General features: G+C 32.2%; 2 protein-coding genes across 2 annotated transcripts; one reads left to right on the top strand and one right to left on the bottom strand.

Annotated features, from left to right (window-relative positions):
* The first annotated feature begins 307 nt into the window (after window positions 1-307).
* On the top strand, window positions 308-5,784 carry LOC142607169 (laccase-17-like). The gene is made up of 6 exons (XM_075778593.1): window positions 308-527; window positions 643-794; window positions 1,177-1,421; window positions 1,531-1,659; window positions 1,781-2,743; window positions 5,364-5,784. The coding sequence occupies exons 1-6, from the start codon at window positions 408-410 to the stop codon at window positions 5,492-5,494; spliced, it is 1,740 nt and encodes a 579-aa protein (XP_075634708.1). The 5' UTR covers window positions 308-407; the 3' UTR covers window positions 5,495-5,784.
* Window positions 5,785-9,273: 3,489 nt separating this feature from the next.
* Window positions 9,274-15,521, bottom strand: LOC142605984 (zinc finger CCCH domain-containing protein 25-like). The gene is made up of 6 exons (XM_075777410.1): window positions 15,423-15,521; window positions 12,247-12,399; window positions 11,977-12,078; window positions 11,644-11,831; window positions 11,489-11,523; window positions 9,274-9,628 (listed from the first exon to the last, which is right to left on the bottom strand). Exons 2-6 carry the CDS (start codon window positions 12,392-12,394, stop codon window positions 9,274-9,276), a joined length of 828 nt encoding a protein of 275 aa, XP_075633525.1. The 5' UTR covers window positions 12,395-12,399; window positions 15,423-15,521.
* Between the last annotated feature and the right edge of the window lie 11,585 nt (window positions 15,522-27,106).

Genomic DNA, 27,106 nt, shown 5'->3' with positions numbered 1-27,106 from the left:
AGTAGGTCAAAACAGCTTCTGCTTTATTATAAGATTAACAGAACTTCAATTCATAAGAAAATTATTTTGTAGGAAGGAAAAGTTTTGACTTGAAGAGAAAGGAGGTCAAAGGAAATTGATTGTCTTTGAAACCACTCTAAAGTTCTTCTAACAACAGGCCTTCATAAAATAGCCATTAAAATCTTTTTGTGATTCTCTTCTGTCTAAACTTGCTAAGTAAACTTCCATCACCTACTCGACCAAACTTTTTCTTCACCCCCTATCTATCTATATAAGCAGCACCAGGATAGCTTCGAGGAACACACACACTAGTGGCACTTTCCTTACCACAATTATAATACACTAACATACCAGTTAGGTTCCCCACTTATACTCACATTTGAAAAACAATCAAAGAGAGACAAAAGATGGGTGTTTCTCTTCTTTCATCACCAGCATTTCCGAGAATCTTTATATTCTCATTCATTACATTGTATCTCATTCCTGAGCTTGCACTTGCAGGCATAACCAGGCACTACAAGTTTGACGTATGTATTACATGATCAGCACCTAAATTAACGTGTTACCATTATAGAAATTTTGATTTAAGTTTATATGTTTTCTTTTTCTTTTATGTTTTAAAAGTTTGGAATTATTTTGTAGATCAAATTACAAAATGTAACACGACTTTGCCACACGAAGAGTATTGTGACTGTAAATGGACAGTTTCCTGGGCCTCGCATTGTCGCTAGGGAGGGTGACCACCTTCTCATCAAAGTGGTTAACCATGTCCAAAACAATATCTCCATTCACTGGTAATGTATTTCTGGTTAAAATAATAGTTAAGTTATTAAATTTACCATTTATTAATAGTATAAATTTTTAGAACAATCAATAATTTATTATTGTAATTCAAACATTGTCTCGTGTTAACCATACCTCTCATATATATATATATATATATATATATATATATATGTGTGTGTGTGTGTGGACATTTACTAATTAAAAATAAATAAAAAAGTTCTCATGTACCCTTCAGAGAGCTCATAAGTGAGGAAAAATATTAAAATAATAATTAAATAATCAAATAACCATTTTCTAACTACTTCAACTTTTCATACATTTAACTCTAAATCTAATTTTTCTGTTGGAACTTGTGATCTAAATGTAATTATGACAATTTTTTTAAAACAGGCATGGCATTCGACAGCTTCAAACAGGGTGGGCTGATGGACCAGCATATGTAACTCAATGTCCCATACAAACTAGTCAGAGCTATGTATACAACTTTACTATTGTTGGCCAAAGAGGCACTCTTTTCTGGCATGCCCATATATCATGGTTAAGAGCAACTGTCTATGGTCCTCTAATCATTCTTCCCAAGCATGGGGTTCCTTACCCATTTGCCAAACCCTACAAGGAAGTTCCCATCATCTTTGGTATTTATGATTAGGCACAATCTTTTTTTTAATCCTTTTGACCTTTGATAATATATGTAATAACTAATGCAAGCATTTCAATACCAAAAAAAAAAAAAAAACATTTCAGGAGAGTGGTGGAATGTTGATCCTGAGACAATAATTAGCCAAGCCCTACAAACAGGAGGTGGCCCAAATGTCTCTGATGCTTATACTATCAATGGACTTCCAGGGCCACTCTATAATTGCTCCACCAAAGGTATCAAATGTTACGTATATATATATGGAAAATTTTTCAATGGTACAATTTCAAGAAAGTATATATGGTGTATCAACTTAATAAACTCATTGATTTTGTATAAATGGGACTTAACATGCAGACACATTCAAGCTAAAAGTGAAGCCCGGGAAGACTTATCTTCTCCGTCTCATCAATGCGGCACTCAATGACGAGCTCTTCTTCAGCATTGCAAACCACAGTCTCACAGTTGTTGAAGCTGATGCAGTTTATGTTAAACCATTTGAAACCAACACACTTCTCATAGCACCAGGACAGACCACAAATGTTGTTCTAAAGACCAAACCCCACAACCCAAATGCCACATTCCTCATGACCGCTAGACCATATGTGACTGGCCTAGGCACTTTTGACAACTCCACTGTTGCTGGTATCCTAGAATATGAATCTCCACTTCATTCAGCTGCCTCTATTCGAAACCTTCCACTATTCAAACCCTCTCTCCCTCCTCTCAATGACACTTCCTTTGCAACAAACTTCACTAACAAACTTCGTAGCTTAGCAAGTGCTCAATTCCCAGCAAATGTGCCTCAAAAGGTTGATAGGCATTTTTTCTTCACAATAGGCCTTGGAACAAGCCCTTGCCAACAAAACCAAACCTGTCAGGGACCCAATGGAACAATGTTCGCAGCTTCTATTAATAACGTATCTTTTGTACAATCAACCACTGCTCTCCTCCAAGCCCACTTTTTTGGGCAATCAAATGGGGTTTACACCCCTGACTTTCCAATCACTCCTATATTTCCCTTTAACTATACGAACAACCCACCAAACAACACAATGGTGAGCAATGGGACAAAGCTGGTAGTTTTGCCTTTTAACACTAGTGTGGAGCTTATCCTGCAGGACACAAGTATTCTTGGTGCTGAGAGTCACCCTCTCCACTTGCATGGCTTTAATTTCTTTGTTGTTGGGCAAGGTTTTGGGAATTATGATCCCAATAAGGACCCGTCAAAGTTTAATCTTGTTGACCCTATTGAAAGAAACACTGTGGGTGTACCTTCAGGGGGTTGGGTTGCTATTCGGTTTCGAGCAGATAACCCAGGTATGAAATAATAACACATACACTAATGCTAATTTGGACACACATCTATCATATTCAAGTATTCAACTAACTTTGCTTTTAAATGTTAAAGAAAGATGACTTCGACTTACGCTACAAATATTTGGTAGCCACACTTATGGTGGCAGGTGGCATTACAAAGACAAAATGACCTCCTTTTCTTTTTTTCTTTTTTTCTTTTTTTGGCTCATACTTTGGGTCCATTTAAATACGACTTATTTTGCTAAAAACTTATAACTGAAAATTGAAAATAGTAAAAAATAATATAAAATATTGTAATATTTCATGCATATTAACATAAAAATATTAATTTAATTGTTTGAAAGATTTAGATATTTAGTCTAGCTGAGTTGAAGTAGAAATAAGATTCATCTGAGATTAATTATAAATAGAACTTATTTTATTGTTAATATCCAGATGACTCAATGTGTATTAAAAATAAAATTCCTTAAATTTTGAGAATTGAAATAAACCCTTAATCCTAATTGTATTTTTTTAAGTGTATTATTATTTTTATATTTTTATATTAGTTTCATCTTATTTTATATTATATATTTTTAATATAAATATCTATTTTTTAATTCTTTATTTAATAATTTGATCCATTATAGAGCGTGTGTCTATATACATACATACATACATATGTGTGTATATATATATATATGTGTGTGTGTGTATAGATATATGTGTGTGTATATATATATTGCAAATCATCAATTTACCAGAACTTGTGTTTGTGCTGCCACTATTATGACAAAATAGCTAGCTAGCCCTTTAAACTAAGTTGACTCAAAACTTTCATAAAGAGATATTGAAATAACAGATTCTGGAATAAATTGTTATGGAACTAATTTGTTAATCTTTGTTTTGCTGTCATTTCATGATTTGTTTGACTGCCTATTTGGTAGGGGGAAAATAGTAGCGATTTTCAGGGTCATGCATGGTGCCAACGTTGACAACACTAATAAGTAATAATCTGACCGGGCCTTGTGGCCTGGTGGTACCCAGTTAAGAGTATCCACATCAGCTCGTTTAAATTTTTTGTCTATTTTACACAAAAAAACCTACTTTTTTTTATTTTACACCCTCACTTTTACCAAACCTCCACATCAGTTTATCTATTCTACACATTTATTCAATAAAATATTCCATCATTTTACATTTTTTATTATTTCTTTCCTCCCTCACTGCGTATTCTCCGGCGAGCACTCCTCACTGCGTATTCTCCGGCGAGCCACTTTCCCTCCCTCACTGCGTCTTCTCCAGCGAGCCAGTCTTCAACAAACCCATTCATCGAACAAAACGGCGGCAAGATCCTTCAACAAACCCATTCATCGAGCCAAACCCGATCCGTCGAGCCTCACCCACACCCAAACCCATTCATCGCCCACCGATCAGCCACCCTTCAACAAACGCACCGATCCGTCGCGCCAAACCCACCGATCCGTCGAGCCTCACCCACACCAAAAAAAAAAAAAAAAAAAAAAAAAAAACCAACGAATCGGAACAAGATCGACGCCTCGCAGCACCGCCCCCTCCTCGCGATGGCCGTCCGGCGACTCGGCTTGCGCGACCTTGCTCTTATCGGCGGCGATGGCGATCGGCGGCTAGAGGAAAAAAATGGATGAGATGAGAGAAAGAGAGAGGTGTTGTGTCTGAGAGAGAGAGAGAGAGAGAGAGAGAGAGAGACAGACAGACAGACAGACAGAGAGACAGAGGGAGGTGAGAGTCAGTTGGGAGGAGAGAGAAAAAACAATAAAAAAATCATATACGCCTGCTACAGTACCCGTGTAAATTTACACGGTACTGTAGCAAAGTGGATGATATAGATGAGTTTAAATAAGTTTAGAGGCACCGATGTAGAGGTTTTTTGTTCAAAATGTGTAAAATTAATGATTTTTTCTCATTTTGCACATTTATACACACTTATCCATCCACTGATGTGGATGCTCTAACATGTAACCTTTGAGCTCGGGGTTCGAGCCCCTATAATTACCTAGCAAAAAAAAAAAGTAATAATCTGATGATTGAAGTCCTAAAAACTTTTGTATATATATATATATATATATATATATATATATATATATATATATATATATATATATATATATGCCTTATACAGTATAGATACCTAATTTTAACAGTTAATTTATTATTAAAATAAATATATTAGTGTCCATTTGTTTGGAGATTTCTAGTATTGTTGTTCAATTTTCAGTATTGTAGAAATACGTATTTGAGTATTATAAAAATACGTGTCAGAAGTATTATTGTTGTTTGAACATTGGTACCAAATACCCCATAATGAGACAATGTCATATATTAACTATTAAGATTAGATACTGTACATATTAGCACCCAAAAATAAAAAAGATTAGACACTGTACATGCAAAAAAGGTGACAATAATAAAATACTCCTTATTTTTTGTACGGTTTTCTATCAATTCATTAGAATAATTACTTTTGACTATGAAAACTTTTGTATACACATTTAAGCTAATTCTTTAGGTATATACCCATGTAAGGTTGATGAAGTAAATCTTGTGGCATTTTGATTTCATTAGAATTTGCATTTTGATAATGACAATTATTTGGCAACAGGGGTATGGTTCATGCATTGCCACTTGGAGATCCACACTAGCTGGGGTTTAAAGATGGCTTGGGTGGTCTTAGATGGAAAGCTCCCAAATCAGAAGCTGCTTCCTCCACCGGCAGATCTTCCAAAATGTTGACAATGTTGATCCATGACCTTCGACTCACTTCTCGATTCACTCCGACCAGAAACTTTCAACTGATATTATTTTTGTAGCCCATTTTAATCTTTTTCCCCTTTTTCGGCATTCACCACTTGCCGATTGATATTCAAGAGCTAGGGAAAGATTAAAGAGGGGACAATTTTTTGTAACATTCAGATTTCAATTGTTAAAGCAAAAGGCCTCAATAATGTTGTCGATAATTACTATTCTTCTATCTATCTTTTATATATATTATAAAAAGTTAGGTCCCATAATTGATGGGTACATCCAACGATGACATATGTCTTCTTGTAGAAGTCATATACATAATTTCATCAATAAAGATTCAATCTTTTAATCAAAACTTTCTAAAGAAAATGCAATAGAAGAAACTTATTTTGCTCTTTTATCACCTTTTGCACAAAATAGTATTTTGTTGCAATTTCTTTCTTCTTTTTTTCCTGTAAATGCTTTTCTTTTTTTTTTTACTATTCAATTGGTTGTAATTTACCAAATTTTGTAGTTATAAATGGTTTTTTTTTTCTTTGACTTTCTAGAAAATTACTAAATAATTTTCTACTAATGCTCTATTTGTTTCACTGAAAAATCTTCTATAATGATAGTTTTCCACATTTTTCAATTTTGAATAGCACCCAAAAAAAAAAAATAGTCAACAGAAAACTATCTTTAGTCAACGGAAAACCCTAATAAAGGTTTCACTAAGGAGCTTAAGATTTAAGGGTTTGACTTTCCTTGTTGCAAGAGAGCTATTGATGCCTTACATAATAATAATAATAATAAGGACATTCTCATTTGGTTTTAGTCTTTTTTTTTAAGGTCAAAGTTTCTCTCCAAACTAGTTTGTAAGAAACCCTTTAAACTTCTCATATATCTTTAAAAAATCGGATGTTATTTTTTATTCAATCAATAAACTTATTTTTATATATAATTTTAAATCATAAAAACTTGAATTTTAAGCATTTGACTGAAAACATAACTATTGATCTTTGATCTTCTTTAAATTTTGCAAACTTGGATGACATAATAAGAGCATGCAATCTAACAGTTAGATTTTCCAAATTCATACATATATGATAAAAACATAGTAGCGAAGTTTGAAGAATTTCTCTCCAAACTAGTTTCGAGAGAAACTTTTTCCTTTTTTAAATGTTTGAGCTATATGCGTTTGTTAAAAAAAAAATGTAGTGTATATGTTCTCTAAAATTATTTTTTAACAATTAATTTCTTTAATTATTGTTTAACACGTTTCCTTTAATGCAGCAATTTATGTATACCATTTTAATCATTGATCTGTAAGTTGTCCACTTTTATTTTCCATATATTATGTCATTGGTAGATTAAATGAATAAATTCATCATCTTTTAATAGTTTAAACAAATAAATTCTTCATCTATAAATAGTTTAAGCTTTTAAAAGAATCGTTAATTTAAAAGTTTGGTTTACCTCTAGTACTTTTTTAACTAGATATGTCATTTTATTATAAATATACAATGGCAAGTGGTAGTGGTAGTGGTAATGGGTTTTAATCTCCACCTTTTATTTAGTTAGTGGGTGATATGGCAGTCTATCATAAAACAAAAGGAGATTCATTTTTAAAAAGTACTAGAAGTAAGCCAAACCCAATTTAAAATGGCCGGTAGAGCGAGAGGTCCTGAGTTCAATCACTTTCTTAGAGCACTCACTTCAATGTGTGTATAATAGAAAAATGTGTCAAATTTACACATTTAAGCCCAAAATTTACCCACATCATTCAATCTATAAATGCGTAAATTTATAGAAATTGTAGCTTTGTAAATGCATGTTTATTAATTCTTTAGTTCAACCCATGAGGAAGAGAGAGAGATATCTATAAATGCCTAAATTTTTTTATTGTTATCTCAAATAATATATATGATATATATGATTTGAGATAACAATAAAAAAAATTGGTAAGGAAATAGATTTTAATGAAATATAATGTAAAATAAATAATTTGATGTGAGATGTTTTCAAAATTGAGTATGTAAAATAGAAAAAGTAAGTTCTTATGCTAAAATAAACAGAAATATTTGCACAAGCTTATGCAAAAATGTTCTTAGGTGGCCCACGCGTAGATTAAGCTTTTAAGGAAATCGATAATTTGTCACTTATGATCATATAAGTAAATTTATAGTGTTAGAAAAAAAATAAGTAAGTTTATAGAAGAGATTTGGGAAGTTTAATATATTAGCTCATATTTTATATTGTAAAACTCATTGTTTGCCTTTTCCTTATTTCTACTAAATTGGGTTAAGCTTTTATCATTTTTCCTTGTTGATCTTCATTCATTAGAACTAGAATGAGAGTTAAAATTGGCAATTGTCAAACCATATCATTCAAATAATGTTTTATTGAATTATAAGAAAAACTAAGATGATATGCTAATTGATAATTTTCTAAATTTATTTGCCGCTATAAATTGAGCATGGTTTTGACACTCGAACCGTTCAAAGAACCAAAAAATATAGAAGTTCAAGATTTTGAGGTTGGACCAAGGTTGAATAGTGATGATATATATTTATTGCTTTCAATGTATCCAAGGTTTCCATGAAGGAGATGGTTGATTGTATTTGCTAGATATTACTTTTCTCTAAAATAAATAAATATTCTATTTTGCTAGGATACAAGAAGTCTTTATTTTTATTTTATTTTTTAAAGAATAAGAAGAAATGGGAAGTTCTTTGGGAGGCTAACAAAACAAACATGACATGCAACCTAAAATGTCATTGGATATCGGCATATCATCTTCTTTCTTTGATATTGCAAGTTGCAACTATGGGTGTGACAAAATGAGCTGAAATTCACTAACCCGATCCAAATTCGCCCATTTTTATCCAACTCGACCCATTTTTAAAAAAATTTTCCCTAAAAAAATTTAAACTACATGGCAAAGTGCTAGTTGCATAACATTAACTAAAGGCACAATGCATTGGTGTGTGCCCCTTTTATTGAAAAAAAAAATACAAAAGGCAAAACTAAAGCATCTACAAGACTACAACTTCTACACGCACTACAACAAAATGTAACTATAGTGATGAATTTTAGTGAGGAAAATTTTTTCGTTGCAAAAAAGTACCATATAGTGACAAAATTTATATTTCATCTCTATTTATAAAAAAAAATTAGTAACAGATAGCGACGAAACATAGATTTCGTTGCTATAGGGGGTGCTAAATTAGGGGCGCCAAACAAAAGTGTAGACACGAAACCAAATGGATCTACAGCAACGAAAAAATTCGTTGCTAAAAGTTCTAGTTTTTGCGACGAAAGTGAGGTGCTGCTAGTCATGCTATTAGTGACGAAACTCATTTCGTCCCTGAAGGAGACAATTAGTGTCGAAAATACGTCATCGCTGAAAAGAAAAATAGAAGATTAGTGCGGAGTATCTACGATGAACTCGGATTCGTCGCTAAAGGCAATAAATAGCGACGAAACTAAATTCGTCACTATAGATGTCCGATATATAGCACTCAAATTAGTAACATTTAGCGAAGAAACATAGATTTCGTTGCTATAAGAGGTGCTAAATTAGGGGCGCCAAACGAAAGTGTAGGCGCGAAACCAAATGGATCTACAGTAACGAAAAAATTCGTCGCTAAAAGTTCAAGTTGTTGCAACGAAACACTTTTGTCACTAAAGGTGCTACTAGTCATGCTATTAGTGACGAAACCGGTTTCATCGCTGAAGGAGACAATTAAAGACGAAAATATGTCGTCGCTGAAAAGAAAAACAAAAGATTAGTGCGAAGTATCTGCGACGAACTCAAATTCATCCCTAAAGGCAATAAATGCGATGAAACTAAATTCGTCACTATAGATGTCCGATATATAGCACTCAACTCCTTTTTTTCCCTCACTCATTTGGCAATACCCACTCTCTCCCTCAGACCGATACCCACTCTCCCTCACACCGATCCCACTCCAAATCGCCGACAACTCCAAATCGCACTGGTGACGCTTCGCCTTCCATCGCACCAGCGACCCTTTGCCTCCCCTTCTCACCGGCGACCCTTTGACAGCAACGCCACTGACGAGTCCCACGATCTCCCTCTCATCTTCTCCAACAACAGCCACACCCACAGCCTCAGCCACCCTTCGCCAATTCAGCCATAGATAATTTCCTTTCTTTTTTATTTTCTTTTTCGGGTTTTTGTCATTTATTTTTTATTTTCTTTTATAGGTTTCTTTTTTGGGTTTTATAGGTGGAGGAGAACATATACAAATTCGCCAAGAAGGGTTTGTCACCGGAAGCAAGATCCTCCATGTTCTCAAGGCTCACGGTGCGTTTTATTTTTTTCATCTATTTTTGGTGTAATATTTGAGCTGTGTTTAGATTCTGAGAAATTTTCGTTTGGTTTAGGTGAGAAATTTGATTGAGAAATGATAGATAGGTAGTTGTCATTGTCAATAAGAGGAGAAATTATATGGGTTCTAAGAAAAAAATTGTTTGCTATGATGCTTGTGTTAGAATTCTGAGAAAATTTTGATTGGTTTAGAAGAGAAAATGTAGTGTGACACCATTAGGTACTATGATAATATGTGTACCGAAGGATGAAAGAAACAAAATTCCAATTATAGTATTTAAGCAAATGAGTAGCTGAACACCAAAGAGAAGTTATCATTAGGGACTCAATTTCGTTATGTCTTCTAGTTATAATGTTTTTTTTTTTCTCTTTGTTTTATGGTTTAGTTAGTTATTTTAGATTATTGTTTGTGCTCCTCAATTTTCAATTTTGTTTCTCTTTTTGCAGGAAAGCATTTCAACAGTGAGTGTCCCTTTGGCCTGGCCTGATGCTTTCACTTCTTCTTTTTATTATGACGGAATCATTTTCAAGACTGAAGTATTTATAAATTTAACTTTTTTTTTTGCAAGCTAAATACATATTGTTTGCAATAACTTTGGATTTTTTCAGAAAGTTGTAAGCTTAGCTTGAGTAAAGTAAGTAAATTTTAGTTAAAAACTTATACAACTCTATACTTGTGATGTTGGAAATTAGATTTGTGGTGGTATGTTGTATTGGAGCAAGCAGGTGGCTTGCATGGTGTTATAAGGTGATTTAAATACATATTAGGAGTGTAATTTCAATTCTTGCAAATGTGAATAAGTATTGTTAATTAGATGTGATGAATATTACTTTATTAGATTTCAATACTTGTAAATTCCATGTGATGTTGGAAATTGGATTTGTGGTGGGTTGTTATGTTGGAGCAAGCGGGTGGCTTGCATGGTATTATAAGGTGATTTAAATTCATATTGGGAGTGTTTTTAGTTTCTTGCAAATGTGAATGGAATTTGTTGATTAGATGTGATGAATAGTACTTTAATTGATTTCAATACTTGTAAACATTCTATATTTGTGATGTTTATGATTTGTTTTGTGGTGGGTTGTTGTGTTGGAGCAAGCGCGTGGTTTGCATGGTGTTATAAGGTGGTTTAAATTTATATTGGAAGCACTTTTAATTAATTACAAATGTGAATGAACCTTGCTGATTAGATATGATGAGTATTACTTTATTCGATTTCAATATTGTTGATTAGATGTGATAAGTAGTACCTTAATTGATTTCAATACTTGTAAACACTTTATACTTGTGATGTTGAAAATTGGATTTGTGGTGGGTTGTTATGTTGGAGCAAGCGGGTGGCTTGCATGGTATTATAAGGTGGTTTAAATTCATATTAGGATTGTTTTCAGTTTCTTGCAAATGTGAATGGAATTTGTTGATTAGATCAATGGTTTGGCACCCTACAAGTACAATCTAACTCAATCTATCCAACACGACCAGCTACATTGAAAGTTGGCATGATATGAATGTTAGCAATTCATATAATCAATCAGAGCAGACTTTAAGATTCTATTCATTAACTTTGTAATACAATAACAATAAAAAGCAAAAAATACTTCACTCAAAACTAGGAACTATTTTCAGACTATTCCAGTTTTTGCACTACCTAAAATGTTGGTCTAATGTATGATCGAGTGAAAACTTTCAAAACCATAACGAAATTTCAGAGCCAAATGTTGGGGAACAGTGTAATAATCAAGTGTAGTTTGTCCAAATAACTAAATAATCCAAATTATGGAACTAATTCACTATTCTTCTTACTTGCTCATTGTGAGAAAATTTGCATCCAGCTCCACGAGTACATTCACCTCTTTGAAAAGCACGACAGACACCTCGTTCCTCCCTCTTCTTCTGCTCTGCCTCTTCGTCTTCTTCCTCTTTCTTTTTATAACTACTAACATGATCAACCCTAATAATCCGACCTAAAACCTGTGCTCCATTCAAATTATCTAAAATATATAGCAGCAACAACAACAATAATTAATGATCACTTTTATAACGTGCAATAACTTTTCTAATCTCTTGTTACAGTCATTGTTTAAAAAAAAAGTATCATTTGCACAAAACTGAAAAGACAGATTGAGAGAAACCAACCTACAGCAAGATTTGTACTTCTCTGGTCCTCATATGCAACAAATGCGAAACCTTTGGATTTTCCAGTACCTTTGTCTCTAACAAGGTTAACATCAACGATCTCTCCATATGTAAAAATCATTTATTTAAAGAATCAAATGAGAAATGATGAAGAAAGTAATATGATAATCCAAATTCAAGAATATGGAACCAAATCTTCTTGAGGCACTAAGGAATTTAGCAAAGACAACAATTATTGGACTTACTGAGTGAAAATAGCAAGGAGATCACCTTCAGTGAGATCAAAGGGAATGCCTCCAGCATATACGTAAGCAGAGTCTTTGTACTTGGCGTGCCATGAAGCTTCTTCAAAGATCCCCAATGCCGCTTCTCTGGAATTGATATTCTGGATGCGTTTTACAAGGGTTAACGGATTCATCACTTCTGTGTATCAAAGATATGCCAAAATTATTAGACTTGCTTCAACTTAAGGAATGTCAAACACCAAACTGGTGTCAACTATCCTCCACAATCTGAACAAAGAAAAATCTGCTGATTGGAAAAAATCATGTACATTCAGATAAAGTTTGAATATATAGTAAAACTAGCTGCTAACCCGTGCGATGTACGGGATAACTTAAAGCAAGTTGTTGACAATTATTTTTTTTGAAAGTAAGTAATTAAACTACTGAAAGAAATAAGTTTTTGTTGACATTTTTCCTTCAGAATAATTTTTATAAACTTAGAAGAGTAGGTGTTGCATTCCATGAATGATCAATAGAATTTTTTTAAAAAAAAAGATCATACCCAACAGTTATATAAAGATGGCCGAATCCCAATTACACAACCAAAAATAACCTATAATTATATATATAGATTACATTCCCACCTTTTTTGACTGAGCACACAAAAGTCATTATTAAAAAAATAATAAAATAATAACGCAATGATACAAAAAGAGAGAAAGGGGGGATGAAACATAATTTGACATAGACACTAGAAATTAATATTGAAAACTAAGAGCATACTCAGAAACTTCAAACTTCAAAGAGTCTCTCAAGTATATAGAGCCCCTAAAACAATTGGGGTAAAAAACCATTTTGAGATCGGAATATATTCTTAGATCCCTTCATAAATTAAAATAATAAACGAAATAAGCCTTTCATAGTCATCATTATTATATTTCCGCAAAAACCAAACATGATAATCACAATAACAAACTACAAAATTTGTACTAAAATTATAAACTTTGACACTTTCAATGACGATAACTATCAAACTGGTAGCAGGAAAAATTAAATTTGAAATCATATATAATGGAGATTAAGAATCCGTTTAGATACTGCTTATGTTACTGAAAACTAAAAACACTGTAGCAAAATAATTTTTCAATATGTGAATAGTGTTGTAGGACCCATTTGTAATTAATGCTTTGTTGAAAAAAGAGGTTTGTGGGTCGTGAACAGTGCACGGGACCTACTAGAAAAGCAAAAAACGGCAGTGCACGTTCTCCAAAAAAAAAGGAAAATGCTAAAACGCAAACGCTGGGTCTATTTCAGCTGTACCCAAATAGGTACTAAATTATAAGCTTACTATTTCAATCAAATTTAATAGAAGATTGGAATAATCCAAAAAAAAAAAACCAAAAAGTACCTCTCAAAATATGATTTTGAATAACATTTTGCACCAACTTAACAATAAAATAAGGATAATTAACATATAAAATTTAAATAGTGAAGTCATTTTGGAAACATCATATAGCCAAGTTTCAACCAATATAATCAAATCCAACAACACCAACAAATATTAGAAAATTCATATAAGGTTAGCACAAAATGTTGCTTAGATAAGCATATCAAAGCACTCTGCAATATAGAAGGTTTAGCAAAGATGTGAAAAAGAATGGCTTACTAAATGGGCAGATAATATCACCTACTTAGGATTATTAGGTTGCAACCAATTTGATCAACAAAACATTGTAGAATAAAGCTAAAAGAAGCAATCTTTTTAAGCAGAATTTTTTAATGTTATGATGTGCTCATGTTATTGCTAATTCAATACTAGTTGGTTTTTAGTTGAAACTTTCACTTTTTTTATGTTATGAACAAGTAAATAAAAAAAAAAACAAATGGGATTTAAGATTTCTTTTTTTTTTTTACTTATATGGATTAAGTAAACCCAAGCATTGCGATACTTTGCTACGAATATTGATTCTTACGCTTACATCCTTTTGTATCCATGTTTATTATCCATATATAATTAGTGCCAATTCAATACAAGTCATTAGTTTTTTCTTTATTTGTATAATTTATATTTTATTATATTAATTCAATATTTAATTTTTTTTATATTTTAATTTATGGTTCTCCACATTGTGTTCTTTTCTTAAGATTTACATTCATATTGACAACAGTGTATCAAACAAATATAATCAAATCATGAATAAATGTATCTATTTCCCTCTGTTCCATCTATGGACTTTGTTTTTTTATTTTACTTTATTTAAACGATGGATTAGTCGGATTTGCTGGGATACGAGAAGCCTTTATTTATTTATTATTTATTTATTTTATTGAAAAAAAAATCGGATAAGATAATAAGGGATAAGATAAGATACGAACTAAATCCGTGGTAGTACATCAATTTTGACTTAATCCATATCCTTATCTTAATCTAGATTCTTATTTTAGAAGTCAGTGTATTTGCATCTAATATGTTCATTATTTTTTTTATGTTCAGAATCAATTAGAAATATTTTTTCTATTTTACTATTTGGATTTCGGTGTGCAATTAAATCTAATTTTTTATTCCGATTGGATCTACACATTTATCTTGAGCATATATTAATCGTTTCCATTAATAAAATACCACAACTTATCAAACAAAAAAGTAATAATTTTTATGTAATTCTTTAGACTATCTTGTGTGTTTATTATATACAAAAAATATTGATTGAAATGGTGAAAATTTCAGCTGGGTTTCACAGTACAAACAATGATGCATGTTTAAAATCATAGAAACAAACACAATATACACACTCATATTAGACGTCTATTGTGCATATTTTGAAAGAGGAATTTTATCAAACAGCTGAACTACATTCAACTGAGAAGCAAACCTTTTAAAGTCATAAAATTTAAATAGTCAAGTCATTCTAAAAACATCGTATAGCCAAGTTTCAACCAATATAATGAAGATACAACAGCTACTAAGAGGAACATACACCATAGTTAGCATCCAAGAGGGGCCTGTGGACTATTTACAAAATATTGTTTGTCCCTAGCTGCCAAAGTTTTTGCTAGTGCAGATCAACACAAAGACAGCCACACATGAAAATTCGAAGAGAGAACAAAGTGGATAGATGATGATCAAACAATATAAGAGGAACTCATGCACAAACACAAACAATCAGAGCTCTAAGAGCCAAATATTTCGAAACCCATCACATGCACACCCAACCTTGATACCTTATCATTCACTTCCGAAGAAACCTCGTGCCTTGTCTACATCTTCCTTATGTGGATTCCCACTTTTGTCAGATTCTCTTATGGTTTCCAGATATATTCTGAAATGTCAAAGATGAAAAACATATTAGATCAGTTATACTCAATACTTATTCAGACGCAAACAAAGATTAGCAACTCAAGTAAGGCAGGGAAACGTGACCAGTACCAAAATAGTGGAGAAGATACATGACTAATAAAAGATGAAATCTTTAAGAGGGACTAATAAAATGAAGAGAAACAAAAAAAAAAATCTTTTTTCTGTCACTATGGGCGTACCTAATGTAACTACCATCTGTAGTCAATTTAATCTAATCTTTTACATTTTTGGGAATCAATCAAAAAAAAAAAGGAAAAAGATTCAGAAGTTATACAAGAACAATCAAACACCCGATTTGAGGTTCAGAAGTTATACATTAGCCCAAATGGACGCAAAACACTTACAAAAGAAACCATTCCCAACTTACAAACTCTATATCAAAAGGTTGCATCTGAGAACTTAGATTTGGAATCTTAGACATGGATTTTAAATCAATGGAGATTTTGGAATGCCATGATTTGTAATCCATAGATTTCAAAATCCCATTATTTGGATCAAACATTAACAAATTGGAAATTTAATTACCAATTAATTTAAGTACTCTATCATTTGGATGCTTTAACTACCAATTAGTTTGGATTTAAAACTCCCCCACTTTAACTTGAGTGAATCTCTTTATTTCATGGGAGAACGATGATGGACAGAGATCTGTTTTGTGGGAAGAGCTGTCAAGGGTGCGTGCTAGGTGGCCCATGGCATGGTATTTGGTAGGTGATTTCAACATTATTTGATACCCGAGTGAGAAGCTTGGCTGTGAAGTCTTTTAGCCTAGCTATGTTTGCATTATCAGATTTCATAGAGTAATTATTTAGTTGATTGACCATTAGAGGGGGCTTCTTTTACCTGGTTTAGAGATTCTGGTATATACTCTATGTCCAGAGGATACATTTTAAACCCTATAATTTAGATACTATCTAAAACATTTTAATAAATGGTATAATTTTCCTAAATGCTTATAATTAACTAGCCTCATCACACATGCTTCACGTGTGTGATGAGGCTTTTTTTTTTTTTTTTTAACTTTTGTTTTTATCGTATATATATAATTTTTTATTTTAAGAATTTAATTTATAAGTGAATAAAGTAATTTGAAAATCAACAATAGCGCATGTAATGAAACTTTTTTTTAATTAAAAAAACCCCATGTTTTTTATTTTATATATATAATTTTTATTTTGAAAATTTAATTTATAAGTAATAAAGTAATTTGAAAATCAACAGAAGAGTGGCCTTATTTTTTAAGCAATGTTTTAGTGGGAGTTAAAGTTATATTTTTAGTAGATTATCCTTTAGTTTTGTCTCTACTTAAATATAGGGGTGTAAGAGTATTTTTAAACCAAAAAAAAAAATGAAGAATCCAAACATAGAAAGCCCCTTAAATAGTAGTATAGATAAATTAGAGGTTGGAGAGTAGAGACTCATCGTCTATATTTTTCTTTCAAAAATATGGTCCGATTAACGGGTGATCTTAAAGTATTTGCTAAACCAATTTTCTTATGACATTTATTAATATTTTTCATATTATTATTATAAAAGTAATTTTTAAAATAAAAAATTAATAATATAATCTTTTAACAGGTAACTTTAGAGCATTTGCTAAATCAATGCATTAGCACATCCATTAACTTTTCTAGGAAGGAGCCGTTACAAAAATGACAGTTTGCTCTACGCACTCACCAAGAAAAAATATTGTGAATATTCCAAACGTGGCATTTTTTGGGATGGCAAGGCATTAATTGCAGATCATCTGTTGATTCGGTTGCCACTTATCATAGCAGATACCCATTTTTGCTGTATAAATAATAATGGATGGTCATGAGCAGATTTTCACATGGTAATAGTATTAGTTTCAGTAAGAGAGTAAGGCAGTGAAATAGACGAATGGGTTTTCAAGCTCCATTGTGCTTCTTCGTCTTCTTCTTTACCTTTGCCGTAATGTGCTTGGCTCGCAAAGTCCCTTCAGGTATACTCCTTAAAATACAATTTTGTTGAATAGACCTTAATTTCTCTGTATGAGTCTTAAAGATCAATTAATATATATATATATATTAAAGATCAATTGACATTTTAATGTTTTGAGAGATGGTCATGGGTAGGGTATACCTATACCCGACTCAATTATATTTATCCATGAATATCCGATAACCTTACCAAATTAGTACCTATACCAATTATTACTCGATTTGTTTATCCATGAATATCAATACTCTATCCAAACCCAATTTCTATAAATTCACCAAATATGCTCAAAAACTACTAAAATGACCAAAATATCATCAAAATCTCTAAAATGAGCGAAATATCCATAAAACCTCTAAATTTACCAAAATACCCATGATATCTCTAAAATCACCAATTATGCTCAAAAACCACTAAAATGAGCAAAATATCCCAAAATCTCTAACATGAGCAAAATATCCACGAAACCTCAAAAATGACCAAAATGCTCCCTAAACCTAAAAAAATGACCGAAATACTCTCAAAACCTATAACAATGACCGAAATACTCCCAAAACCTAAAAAATAACCAAAGTACCCACAAAACCTAAAAAAAGTCCAAAATACCTCCCGAAACTATAAAATTACCAAAATATCCCCTAAACCTAAAAAATAACCGAAGTACCCCCGTAACCTAAAATTTGACCGAAATTCCCCCGAAACATAAAAATTACCATATCCTAGAAAGATACGATAGAGATACAACTTTATTCATTTTTTTACAACTTTTTTTTCTCCAATATTTTTTTTGCTTGTTAAAGTGTTATGGTTGGAGTAACGTAATTTTTACATAAATTTAAATTATCATCATTATTTTATATTCCAATCACAATAAATTATATCAATAATTATAATATAAAAAATTGTGTTCCTAAACTTATTGAAAAGATAAAGGCATGGATTGAAACTAAGAACAATCTATTTTGAATTTTAGAAAACATAATTTAAACAATTATGGAAAGTAATGCTAAAAAACACTATTTTGATAACATTTTTCCATGATTTGTTATGACGGTAAGTTGTATATGATATTATATAATTCCCAACCCCCCCCCCTCTCCCATATCATTTGTTCTTACATAAAATACCTAGCATAGTTTTATGAAATGTGTGCTCTCTTCCCAACCCTAAGAACCCCTTCAAAATTTTATACCAATAAAAATTCTTTAATTAAAACCTTAGTCTATTTCACAAATAAAAATAAAATAAGTTTGCCAAAAATCATCATAGACACTCAATTTCCCGTAACGATTTGAGATTTCAATTTTCGTAAGTCAATCATGGTAAATTGTCACAAACCCCATGACACAACTTCTATGTCACAATGTTTGTCACAATTTTGACATATGCAAAGTGGAGAAAAACTAATGGATCCATGTTGTTGGGGGGACCAAAATTTGACTCCCTACAACCACTTTAAAAACAAGCCCGCGTGGTGTGATGTTGAATACCATAAAATATTTGAGTGTGTCTTACTCATCACCAATTGATTTTGAAGTGGAATGGCATAGCTCACAGTCCAACACATGTAAAAGTGATGATGGATCATTAATCATAATTGCATATGCCACTAAATTATGGTAAAAACTGTCACTAAATGTGTGGTTGTAGAAGAACGACTTTGATACAAAAAGTTGATTTGAATTCCATTTTGATGATTTAACAAATTTGCAAAAGCATGCATAATGAACTTTTGATTGGTTTTCCTTCACAGACAATGTAACAACCTTGGAAACTGATGACTACCCTCCTCCAGGGCCCAACCCACGTCATACTCCTCATCCCCCACCTTTCAGTGAAGTGTCTATTTCACTCAAAAGTATGTTTGATCATCCTCTAGTTCTACATATACATATACTCTTTCTCATATGAGTTTTCAATATGTCTTATGGTAAAAAGAATCCAAAAGCTTAACTTGGCAACAGGTGTTTTGAATTGGTACTAACCATTAGAGACTTACTAGTTGAGTTACAACCACTCTAAAAACAAGCCCACGTGGTGTGATGTCGAATACCATAAAATATTTGAGTGTGTCTTACTTATCATCAATTGGTTTTGAGGTGGAATGGCACAGCTCACGGTGCAACACATGTAAAAGTGATGATGGATCATTAATCATAATTGTATATGCCACTAAATTATGGTAAAAACTGTCACTAAATGTGTGGCTGTAGAAGAACGACTTTGATACAAAAAGTTTATTTCAATTCCATTTTGATGATTTAACAAATTTTCAAAAGCATGCGCAATGAACTTTTGATTGATTTTCCTTCACAGACAATGTAATAACCTTGGAAACTGATGACTACCCTCCTCCAGGGCCCAATCCACGTCATACTCCTCATCCTCCGCCTTTCATTGAAGTGTCTATTTCACTCAAAAGTATGTTTGATCATCCTCTTGTTCTACATATACATATACTCTTTCTTGTATGAGTTTTCATTATGTCTTATGGTAAAAAGAATCCAAAAACTTAACTTGGCAACAGGTGTTTTGAATTGGTACTAATTATTAGAGACTTACCAGTTGAGTTAACATCGCTTTTGTAGAGATATACTCTTAATAGTTGTATTAGAAGTACTCTATAGTGCCACTTATTCAGAAAAATTTTGTTTGAATAATTGGATTAAAATGACATATTTTAGATCTTGAAATCATTATTATTATTATTATAGAAACTTAATTTTGAGGTTTTGCTAATAATTGTTTATTTGATAATCTTTTTGGATGGAAAATTTTGCAATTTCTGCAGAGAAAATAATCCCAATAGAAGATCAACAATAATTTGAAGTTTTTTTAATTGTAGAAAAAATCAATTTTTTTTCCATTCCTTTATAATTATCATCAAAAACTTAATCACACTATATTTTATCACTAGAAAATTGGCCGATAATATGAGTAGATAAAAATTTTAATATAAGAAGAAAGTAAATATATATATAATATTTTATTCATAGAGAACATATAATTTTATATTAATAGAGAACACAAAATTCCATTGCTTAAAAAGAAAGCAATATGACGTTGTTTATTTTAAGAAAAACATTCATTGCTCTTTCTTGGTTTGGTAAAGGATTATATAAAAAGAACATTTATTAATTAGTAATTTAATACATCTGAAATAAAATTCTCTTATGAGAAAAACACTTTGTTATAGAACATTTTAGACAATAAATTATATATTATGTTTCATTACAAAATAATAACATATTCCCGCACAATATGCGATTTTGGGCCTAGTTTTCTTAATAAAGTTAATTATTTCATTGACATATAAGACTCTTGGCATATTTGCTATTCTTAAGAAAATATTACAAGACATAATACACCTTTGTTAATGTGTTGTTAATTATTTAGTAGTCAAATAGTCATGAATCATAGTAATAAGATGTGTAGATTAACCCCATAAATTTGGTGTTGTTAGAGCTGTAGAACGCAATCATAGTCAAGGTTTAAGTCCAATCCTAAGTGTGCAAGCTAAAAATACTATTTGTAACACAATTCAATTAACCATGGTATATTATGTGGTTAGTTTAGTGTTTAATCTATTATAAATATTAGATACCTCAAGTTCATTTTAATTGCAAAATTTAGATTATAATAAAAATATAGCTTGTCAATTCTTTAATAATTAGGTAAAACCACATAATTTTTGAATTATCTCTACTCTCTCTTCACCATTTTTTATATATTTTACATAAAATCTAACAGGTGCTATTTGCAGATAATGAATTGGCGGGCCATAGTCCGAAAAAGGGTGGTGATAGTGGTCAGAAAGACTCAGATAGTCCTTGATTGTTAATACATAATGAATGTGGGCATATGTGTTAAAAAAAGCTCAAATTATCATATAATATCAAATAAATATTTTGTTCTATCAAATTCTTTCTTTCTCTCCCTTTTCTCTTTTTATATTAATTTTATCTTGATGATGTAGTTTATCTTGACGTTGTAGTATGGGACAATGTTAACTTTCGATCTCTTTACACCGAAATCACCTGCGAACTAAGTAACAAATACTGCAAATTAAACTTAAGCAAAATACACTAATAAGTCATAAAAGAAGAAATTCACTTGTGGATCACAAGATTCTCCCTAGTCTATACACCATAATCTTACTGTTGATTTTGGTGGTGATTCATTAGCCATGCTAATCACATGTACAATTATGCCTGCAATTATTTTGGGTAAGAGTATTACAAAATACTACTCATTCCATCCCAAATTATTAGACCTCTATTCTTTTTTGAGATATTTAATAGGAAGTCCTTTTTGAAAGTCAATAAATAAATTTTTCAATATATCCTTTAATTTATTTAAAAAGTCAATACCCCTCTTCTCTCTTTCACTAAGGGCCCATTTGGCATGAGAATATTAAAGTGAGATGATAGAAAATAGAGATGAGATGCAAAAGTGGAAAGATAAAAAATAAAAAATTAATTTTCCCTTATGGTGTTTGGTTTGGGGGATGAAAAGTGGGCGGATAGAAAACTCTAATTTGGTTGAGAAAAAAAATTGAGAGAACGGAAAATAAAGTTTATATAAATTTAAAATTATGTTCCCTTTACATAAAACAAAATGTAACATTTTTTTATTAAAAAATTGTGCATGGAAATTTTTTTTTTTTTTTCTGTTAAACACAAGCCAAATGATCCAAAAAAAAAAACCAAACAAGAATAGAAGAAATAGACATAAAAACACAAAAGTAAAGTAAGACAAAAAAGGGAAATTTTTTGGAAAGAAAAATGTCGTCCAAAGGATCCCGCAGCAACATTACTTGCTTTCTCTTTCATTTTCTTCCTAATTTGCGAAGATCATGTTTTGGTGGATCCAGAGAAAGAATAACCATGCCCTGCCATTTTCTCTTCCCTTCTCCCTTTCCAAGCAAACACCCCTCCTAACCATTTTCTCCCCTATTTTTTCCTCCTCTTTTTTCATCTCTCTTAAAATCATACCTCTAAAGTTTAAATTATGAATGGTACATTTGGAAAATGATAATGCTTTAAATATTACTCTCTTAAAAAGTTTGCTAGTGAGCAGCATCAATCTCCATGACTGGAAATATAGTCCATACCAAATACAAATACCATACCGCCATTGATAACTCTAGCCACACACATAAACCATGTGTCAAATTGCATCAAAATTAACGTGAATACTTCGTGAAGGTTTTCCTCAATAACTTTCTTATTTGTTTCCTTCACTAAGATTGAGATCCGGTGTAATTGCAATATGCAATTGCACTATATAATTAACCTCACTTCCTTCACAAAAAATTTTACATTCTTTACTTTTTAACTTTAACTTTTTACTTATTTTTTATATTTTTTATTTAATAGTTGAGATTAAAATTTGTTTTTTCCAACTTTCAATCTTAACCATCCATTACAGTTGCATCAAGTGCATTGCACCTGATCTCAATCTCTTTCACTAACCAAGTTTAGATATCACATAGTTTCACCATGCACATATTAATGTACTTTACTTCATATGGATTGTGACTTACGTTATTTATTAGTGTCCCTCTTCCTTTAATTGACCAATTATATTCTCTAGGTAAGAGCTGCAAAATATTGCTCATCGAGCCTTCCTTGGGTCCTTTTGACCATGCGCCAAATTATGTAGTTACACCACGGTGTTTCTAAGTCCTATTCCTACTGGATGCACCTAAATTGATTCAACGTCAACCCTTTAATTACAGGATGGACCACCATCTCAAACGATAGAGAGGAAAATGTGGACTTCTACCCCAGGGATTAAAATCTTCAAGAATTTCTAATGTACTCTATCACATAAAGTTTTTTTAATCTTATATATAATAATAGGTGAAGCTGAGAGAAACTCAAATTAAAATTCTAAATTAAAGTTTCAATTTTGTGCCATGTGTCCAAAATTATTTATTCTTAAAGAGTTGGGGAAATTGCATAAAACTCACCTGTGGTTTGGCCCGTTTTCACATTCCCTACCCGTGGTTTAAAACTTAACACTTTGCCCACCTGAACTTCAATCTGTTTTCTCTCCATTACCCACCTTACCCTCAGACGTTAGAAAACACCCTTTTATTAAAAATTAGAACATAACACAGATAAAAAACACAATCCATTGAATCTTTTTCTCACAAGCCCTAGAAACATGAAAAACCTCATTCTGCATCTGATATTGAAATCATGCTACAAGTATAAACCTAGAAGTGCAACTAGTTGTTTGAAGGACTAAAATCCTAGTAAGAAATTAGTCACTGTTTGGGCTTATGGTTGTTTTATAGTTTTTTGAGTAATCAATCAATGGTCAACGTTACATGTAACAGAATAAGAATATTGGTTGTGTTTGTGATGTTTATGAAAAATGTGACCACCTGTTGTTTGGATTTGTGTTTGTTTATGGACATTTTGTCTACCATGGTCATTGTGTCTCACAGTGGACCCAAGTTTCTGTTGGATTTAAATTTTATTATTTGCATATGCTTATTAGTAAAATAGAAACAAAAGCAAAGCAGAAAATGTGGTCCCTCTGATGTGTGTGTTGCATCCAAAAGCAAAATAGAAACATGCAAGTGTTTACTGTTTATGTGTCTATTGTTTACAATTCTTTTATTGTTAATTGTGTACGTGTCAAATGGTAATTTGTCATTGCAGATGGATGATGAGGAATTGAAATTCAAGGTTCATTATGGGGGGTATTTTTCTGTGGAACCCAAGTGTAGAATACTTTGATGGGAAAGTTGAAATAGTGTACAAGGATCCTGATAGGCTAAGTATTTTGAAATAGAAGCTATATGTGAGGAATCGAGGATTGATGAACCGTCTAGGGTTCATTATTTAGGTCCTGGGGGAAACTTGGAGCAAGACTTGAGGCTTATAGAAGATGATAAAGATATGGTGTCCATGCGTGAGCTTAATAAGGGAGGGCCGAGAGACACCATTATACTGTATGTGGAGAGTGGTCACTTTCCAGTTGAAGTTCCTGATAATGCAGGGGTTGGTAATCTGTGACAAAATACATAACACGAAATAAAAAGCTCAAAGTAAAAACAACCCAATTACACATTATTTTCCAAATTGCAATTCAACCTAACTCCTATCTATCAGTTGCAAAAGTAGATAGCAGCTTCAAATGAATTAACTTGTAAGTTTCTAAAACACTAAATAAACCAAAAACGCATGTGTGGAAAATACAAGTAAATCAAAATAAATTTCTTATTTTCACAAAACATAAAATAGAAGACAAATACCCTAAATAACCTCATAATATAAATCATAACCAATGTATCATAGTTTGTCAAACAAAAACATAAACATAAATAACACAAGAACATAAAAAACAATGTCTCCCCCTAACATATACAATCACATCATATGCCCCTAAATACAATCTACATCAAAATATCTCATCCCCCTATGCACTCCCCCTTTTTGTGACATATTGCCAAAGGGCAATCAAAACTGATCCAAGGGTGGAGCCGGTGGAGAATCACCTTTAGCATCAACTAAATTTGCTTGTAAGGCCGCAACCTCGTTGAGCAAATCCAAAAAAAATGTCCATGTGCCGCCTAAACAGTGAGACACGTCTCTAGCATAGTACGCATAGAAAAAGACGATGATGTAGACGGTGGAGGATCCACGACAGCAGTGGGATCAACAAACTCCTTAGCTAGAGGATCGCCAATAGGAGAGTCTCTAGTAGGGATGGCCATGGGTAGGGTATGGGTATACCCGATCCATACCCAACCCGAAAAGCTTACCCATGGATACCCGAATATCAATATCCATTAATATCCATACCCGAATCTTACCCGAATTATTATCCATGGATATCCATACCCTACCCGAAACCCGAAACCATTTTTTTTTTATGCAAATCATTTTAACTTAAAAACTAACCAATAGCTTTATCTTAAAAAATAAAAAACTAATCAATAGACATTATAATTTATTCAGCAATCTAACAACTCTAATTAGCTAAGTTGCATTATACTTTTAACAACATGTAAAAGTATAATCTTATCATTCAACTCAGTAAGGATACATCATAGACATTTACGAATTTCAAGAAGAAAATAATTTTAAAAATGGCATCAGTAGTGGGAAAGTTTTGTCTGACAAATGACAAAAATATACATAAAATTGCATCATGAGCTGCTCTCTACCTACAGTGGAAAGATGGCAAATGTTCATGACAATAAAGGTTACCTCGTCTCTTCTTCCACACTGGAAGGAAAAAGAAAATTGGTTATAGGACAGCATGGAAGGCAATACTGCAATACGCATCTAGAATTTAAATAAAATATATAAAATTGAGAATAGAAGGAATCAAACAATTGATATGTGGAAATGAAGAAATAAAGAATTAATCAATTGATTTGAGAACAAGAAAGAAAAATGAGAAGGCACACATACATTGACGGTAGTACAGGTATTGCCTATAGTGGAATATACCATAAGTTATGAAAACCCATGTAACTAAATTATGTTTTCTTTATAATAAAAATTTAATTAAAAAAAAAAAAGATTCAGCATACGCTGATGAGTTGAATCTAAAATCCTGTGCTACATGACAGCAACTTTTGAGATTCTTCATGTCACTAAAAATGGGGGGGGGAAGATATAAATTCAATGAAAGAAGAAGAAGAAAAAAAAAAAAAAGCATAAACAAAAGTTTGGAAAGAAACATTCTATTGAATCTTGAAAAAAATCTGAAATTTTTTTAAAAAAAATACGGGTCGGGTATGGATATTATCCATACCCTACCCAAATAATTCGGGTAATATCCATACCCTACCCGTTAAGCTCTACCCATCAAGGACCGGGTATTACCCGAAATATTTGGATCGGGTAGGGTTGGATATCCATTACCCAATGGGTATGGCCATCCCTAGTCTCTAGATGCATCACCTATAGACGACTCGACTCTAAGGTGTTTAGAGCTAGCTTTTAACTGAGCAGCCCTTTGCCTAAAAATTGTGGCACCTATAGGAGCAATGATATGAACAAGCTTTGAAGCGGAAAAGTCCTCTAAACCTAAATCTAACAAAATCCTATGTATAAAAACCGGGAAAAACAAACCATGAGATTTAGCACAACTCCTATGAACCTCTACAAGAGAACGAATGAAAAGAGTAGAAAAACAAATAAGAGCATCAATGATGAGAGCGCACAAAAACGCACATCTCTCAATGGGAATGGTATGTATGTGAGAAAAAGGCCAGATGCTATAACAAGAAATCCTAAAGAACAAATAATTGAGCTCAATAAGCTCATGTGTGGTAATCATAGGATTAGTATCCCAACTAATGGTAGCACCAATAAGAAAAGACATAATGTCATCAAGGAAAGGAAACTCTATGTAAAGGTATACAGGCTGCTATACCAAAGGAACATCAAGAGCAGAAGCCACCACCTCACAAGTAATGACAAACTCTTCACCCTTTATCCAAGTCTTCACATAGTGAATGTTGGAACCATCGGGGTGATTAGAGAAGTTTGAATAAAACTCTTTAATCAAAGCAGCCAGAGGAGGATGCTCAACATCCAAAAGAGGCAACCAACTTCAA

This window comes from Castanea sativa, chromosome 8, assembly GCF_040712315.1.
Source record: "Castanea sativa cultivar Marrone di Chiusa Pesio chromosome 8, ASM4071231v1".
NCBI classification, from domain to species: domain Eukaryota; kingdom Viridiplantae; phylum Streptophyta; class Magnoliopsida; order Fagales; family Fagaceae; genus Castanea; species Castanea sativa.
The sequence above is the reverse complement of the archived record's forward strand: the minus strand, read 5'-3'. Positions and strand labels throughout refer to the sequence as shown.